This window comes from Oxyura jamaicensis, chromosome 25 (assembly GCF_011077185.1).
Source record: "Oxyura jamaicensis isolate SHBP4307 breed ruddy duck chromosome 25, BPBGC_Ojam_1.0, whole genome shotgun sequence".
In the NCBI taxonomy this organism is placed as follows: domain Eukaryota; kingdom Metazoa; phylum Chordata; class Aves; order Anseriformes; family Anatidae; genus Oxyura; species Oxyura jamaicensis.
In genome coordinates, this window is record NC_048917.1 from 2529984 (window position 1) to 2535610 (window position 5627).

At 60.7% G+C, this 5627-nt stretch overlaps 1 protein-coding gene across 1 annotated transcript; it reads right to left on the reverse strand.

Moving 5' to 3' along the window:
* Positions 1-163: 163 nt before the first annotated feature.
* On the reverse strand, positions 164-2970 carry LOC118178213 (lysosomal acid glucosylceramidase-like). Its single transcript, XM_035346546.1, has 10 exons — positions 2809-2970; positions 2477-2668; positions 2244-2390; positions 1990-2123; positions 1631-1803; positions 1269-1506; positions 954-1178; positions 714-877; positions 506-631; positions 164-425 (listed from the first exon to the last, which is right to left on the reverse strand). The coding sequence occupies exons 1-10, from the start codon at positions 2873-2875 to the stop codon at positions 317-319; spliced, it is 1575 nt and encodes a 524-aa protein (XP_035202437.1). The 5' UTR covers positions 2876-2970; the 3' UTR covers positions 164-316.
* Positions 2971-5627: the final 2657 nt, after the last annotated feature.

Below are 5627 nucleotides of genomic sequence, written 5' to 3' on the forward strand. Positions count from 1 at the left end.
GCCTCCCACCAAGGTCACAGCTTGAGGGGGAGCGGTGGGGGACCAGGGGGTGCTGTGGGTATGGCCACTTCCACATCTGCCTCCTCATCCAGGTCCAGCACCGTGAGGAGGCGGCAAGGGAGGACAGAGGACGTGCAGGCAAGGATGTAGAAAACCTCTTTATTTTATGAAAATGTTTAGAAAACAGCAGGCACGGCCTGTGGATCAATCAGGTCTCCTGGGGTGGTGCAGGGCCACAGGGGACTGCCCATGAGCCCCCAGGGGGGTGAAGCAGCCCCCCAGCAGCTCTGCTGGCTCTGGAACCACCGCAGCCATGCTAGGCTGGGTGCTTCCACAGGAATGTCTGGATGGAGTTGCTGGGAGCTGTGTCCTCAATGAAGCCGACTCTGGGGTCTGAGATCCCAAAGGAGACATCCACGGGCGACCTGGGGGACATGCGAGGTGGGAAGGGGGTCAGAGGAGCTGTCTGGGCTTTGGGGTCAGGGCACAGGGCCAAGCCACTCACCGGTTCAGGACCACCAGGACCACAGCGCCGTCGGGGCGCAGGAAAGCTGTGTGCTCCAGGTCGCACCTACGACACTTCTTGGAGACAGCCAGCCCCACGCGCTGCGAGCCCTCAGGGATGAACTTGCTGCAAGGACAAGTAGGGGCTGAATGCAGCACCCAGGACTGCTGTCGGGTCCCCTTGCCAGCTGCCCCCAGCCCCAACTCACCTGAAGTGACCCATGTGGTAGAACATGGGCTGTTTGTAGAAGACGTCCTTGCTGCTGTCCACAATGACAGGGCTGTCCACGTAGTTCTTGCTCCAGTTGGGCCCCCCCTGAAGGTCCAGCGCCAGGTTCCAGTCAGTCCAGCCCGTAACATAGTTGTTGAGGTCCTGCGGGAGTGGTCGCGGTGCTGAGCTGCACGCAGCCAAGTTGGGCAGCGCGTCCCGCAGGCCCACCCAGCCCTACCGTGAGGATGCTGTGGCTGTACTTGCTCCCACGATCCCAGCCACCAAGCACCACCCGGGGCTCCCAGAAGTAGGAGCCAGTGGAGGCCTCCGTAGAGAGGAGGAAGAAATTGGGGAAGAGGTGGTGGGTGATGGAGAGGGTGAGGTCGATGGGTGCCAGGAAGTCCAGGTACCAGTGGATGCCAATGCCGCTGATGTAGCTGGCAGCCACAGGGTCTTTGAGAACCTGGGAGGAGAAAAGAGCGAGGCCCTCAGAGCTGCTGTGGGGCAGGGCAGAGCCACCATGGGGCAGGGCAGAGCCGCCGTGGGGCCTCACCACTTGAGCCCAGTAGGGCAGCATCACGCGCTGGTCATCCAGGATGATGAGCTGGACGTTGCGGTGGGAGCTGTTGGCCAGTGCAGGGCCCAGGTCCTGTGCGATGAAGTCCCGCTGGTGCTCCGGGGAGAAGCCCAGGCATTGGAAGGGGTAGAAGATGATCTCGCCAGCTGTGGGCTCGTTCCCTGCTGTCACAGCCCAGAAGGTCAGGTTGTGCTTGGCATATTCGTCCAGGAACCTGGGCACAGGAGGAGCAAGGTGAGCGGCCTCATCACAGCAGGTGATGGGACTGGCACAGCAGGACCTGGGCCTGCCTCTGGGGTGCAGCTCCCCTTGCCCCTTGGAGTCCCTCGGCTACTCACCGGATGAAGTATTTGGCCCAGGCCTTGTGGTACTTGTCCCCCGGGCTTCCCTTCAGCGTCCCTCTCCCTGTCATGGCACCGTTCGTCTTCATCCAGACCGGGGACGTCCAGGGGCTGGCGTACAGTGACAGGGGGCGCTTGGCTACTACCTGGGCTGCCTGGAGGATCGGGATCTGGGGACAACACAGTGAGTTCTCCCAGGTCAGTGCCAGCTCCAGCACCATGGGTGGCACGGTTAGCCCTCTCCTTTCCCCTGTCATGGGGAGCCACCTTCCCATAGCCACCCGTCCCACCCCAGACCCTGCCCCAGCACCTCAGGCTTGCCCACCCCATGGCTGCCCCCCATCCACAGGACTCGCCTTCATCTGCGTATCCTCCTCTGTCAGGTTGAAGTGCTTCAGCTCAAAGTCACCCTCTGCATCAGCATAGGTGTAGAGACGCACAGAGAAATCGGTGCTGGCCATGGGGACGCGCACGAGGTTGTACTCAATGCCTGGAGATGGGGTGGAGGGTAATGGGGGGGCCCTGGGAGGCATTCTGGGGGTGCAACCTCCCAGTCCCTCTCCAAAATCAAGGCCAGGCACCCAGCGCTCTTGCCCTGCCCCGGGCTCACCTTCCTCAGAGAAATAAGAGCGGAGTAGGTGGCTCTGAGCCTCCTTGGACAGGGACTGAATGTTTATGGCAGCCGAGTCTGTGACGGAGCCTCCAAAGCCCTTCACCTTCTGGTAGCGCTGTGCCATGTCCAGAGTGAGGTGGAAATCTGCAGGGGGTGAGCAGCATCACGGCATGGGGACAGTGCCACTGTCCCTGGGGATGGGGCATCGTGTCGGCACCCGGAGCAGGTACCTGGGGTCTCTGCATTGCGCTGGAAGCTCCCCTCGCTGCGCTCCAGCCGCTTGCCAGCCTTGCTGCTCTCGTACTTGACGTAGGTACCTGGGGCCGGCAGGACCACGGGGTCCAGCGTGTCGCAGTACGCGGCGCTGCAGGCACACACCAGCGAGCCGTGCCCGAAGTCCTTGGCATTGCAGGGCCGGCCGCCTGCAGTGGGAGGAGAGGGGCAGGCAGAGGTCTGCTGCAGACCTTCCCCTGCCAGGAGGGAGCTCCTCTGGCCCCCAGCTCACCCCTTCTGCCCCTCACAGATGCTGGACCCCCCTTGGGGACACAGCCTGGCCACTCACCTGCCACACGTGGTGCTGCCTGTAGCAGCAGGAGCCAGCCCAGGACGCTGGCACACCCACGCCACATGGCACCTCCGCTACTGTTGGACTCGGACGGATGTGGTCAGTGAGCTCTGGTGCTGGGAGCAGGGTGGTAGATGTCAGTGAGCGGCTCCTCTGCCCCATCCCAGCCCCACATGGGGGCAGAAACCCCAGGCAGTGACAGCTCCTGATCTGAGACAATGGGTTCTGGGAGCCCCAGGACCCACCAGCACCCTGGCCCAGCACTTGCCCTCCCTCTTGCCTCACTGACAGCATGCTGCTCCCACAGGGCTGTCACCCATGGGTGTCTCCAGCCACACTGAGACCCAGAGCATGCGCACCCCAGCCAGAGGTGCAGCCCCCAGCATGTGCCGCCCTATGCCCGGCGTTCTGGCACTGCCAGCCACCCACGCTGGCAGCACCCGGCGGGTCGGATCACTCCCGTCCTCACCTTCCTCCCTCCCTGCTCATGGAGCACGCCTGCCTCCTTCCCCTGTTGTGTGTCCCTCAGCCGTGCCGTGCCCCCAGCTGGACTGGGGGGCTAGCACATGTCATGGCCCCATGTGACAGGCTCTGGATGTGTCCCTGATGCCTCCTGAGCCACGGCCAGGAGCAAGCAGCTCTGTGCTTGCACCCCAGAGTGTGGCAGCCAGGGCTTGCCCAGTCAGAGAGGTTTGGGGATGGAGCCCACAGCACAGGTGGGTCCCACGTTTCCCTGCCCTGTGCAGCTGCTCCCACCCTGTCTTGTCCATCCTGCTCTGCTGGGCAAGGAGCATCTCAAAGAAAACACAGGATCAGCCACCTTTGTGCCTCCCTGCACTGCTGGCACCAGGACAGGGGGAAGTGAGGTTTGGGATAGTGCCACCACAAGACCCTGCGGGATGGGGACCAGGGCCAGGAGGGCTCTCCTGCACCTGTCATCTCCTGCCAGCAGTGACCGGCCAACATGTTGCTCACAGCCTCAGCCTGGTCCCAGCTCCTTGGGCAACCCCATCCCCGCTGTCCAAAAAAAAACCATTCCAGATCCAGGCTACTCACCTTCTCCTGAAAAACCTTCTCTTGCCGTGTCTCTGCTTGGGAGCAGGGTGGCGAGGCGGCCAGACCTGCTCTCTGGGCTGCAGCTGGGTAGGAGGCGACAGCTCCTGGCTGAGCAGGAAAGGCGAGTCCCAGGCGAGAGGATGGCTCATGGGATTTGGGTGCGTTTGAAGAGGAGCCCGAGGAGGGTTTTGCAACACCGCGCCAATGAGAGCTTTCAACACTTCCCTGCAGCGTTTGCAAAGTTCTCCCGAAACCTGTCCCAGCAACTGCGGGGCAGCAAGGGAGGGACATGGGACTGCCCACCTGCACCTCTCTGCAGCAGCTCCCCCTTATGCCTTGGTCATTCTGGCCACATCTTCCCATGCAGACCCCCTCCCTCAGCCCTGACATGGTTGTCTCTGTGTCTTCTGTGCCACAGACGTAGGCAGAAACCGTCTCTAGCAAGTGCTGTGGCTGAGACCCATGTCCCACTCACGGGGAGCTCCAGCTGGCTTTCTCCATGTGGCAGCCGTGTGGCCAGAGCTGCAGGGCACTCCTGGGACCACCCGAAAGCAGCAGGACCATCACACCACCCCTCGCCGCCCCTCCTTGGGGGTGCTGCGGGAGAGCGCAGGCTCTGCCCCGGGCTCCCCCAGCTCACCCCTGCCATGGGGTCGCATCCCCTGATGTCAGCCCCAGCCACGCGGCAGTGCTGGGTGGAGAGGGTTGCAGCACTTTACCGACCGCATTGCGGGCTGTGGAACAAGCCCAGACAGCGCACATTCTAATTTGGGATCCTTTCTAATTGCCAGCACCTACCCATCAAGAGAAACAGGATGGGGGCAACACCTGCCTGGTGCCAGCCCCGCTCTCCCCCACGCTCCCCCCTGCAAGGTCCCCAGGGCAAATCCCGCAGCCTGCGCCTCTCGCAGCCATGGCATGATGTTGGGGATGGCACGGCCCTCACCTTCTCCATTGGCACATGGGGAGGAAGGCGAGACACCAGCCTGCAGCAGCCGTGCTTGCAGCTGGCAAGGGAGCACCGAGATTGGCTGCAGGGGCTGTGCCGAAGTGCTGCAGCACACGTGTGTGCTTCACGCATGGCAAACAGCAGCTGCAGGGCTCCAGACATGCCCATGTGTGCCTCCTCTGCATGGCAGAGCTTTAATTTAAATTAGGAAGGGAAGGAATTCCAGCTGTGCTTTGGGTCAGCACTACCCAGAAGCATCAACATAAGCGCAGGACGGGCAGAAGTGCCCTATGAATAGGGCTGAGAACCAGCCAGGTGCTGTCTTCATGTCGAGCTCCAACAAGACAGCTGTTAAACCTCTTTTTTTTTTTTTTTTTTCCTTCAACATCAGCAGCTCCGCAGCTTACATACAAGTGGAATTTGCTAAGAAGCTCTCTGGCTTTCTAATTCCTGGACTTCAAAGATACTGGTAACCTTCCCAAAGACTGGAGCAAGCAAAAACTGTAGCTGGTATTTAAAAAGAGTAAACAGGATGGTCAGGTAATTGTAGCCTGTCAGCTTGATTTCAGACAGAGCCAGAATAGAGGGGAGTCTGTCATGAGGCTCCATTAGCAGAGGATTACTGGAGATGGCAGACAGTGTGAATTTATGGAAGAGTTGGTATCAAATTAATCTGGCTGCTGCAGCTGCGGGGTTTGGTCGATGGGGACATGGCTCCAGCATACTCGGCCTTTTGTGCAGCGTCCCCCCTGATGCAGCATGACATTTTGATTAAAAAAAAAAAAAAAAAAAAAAAAAAAAAAAAAAAAGG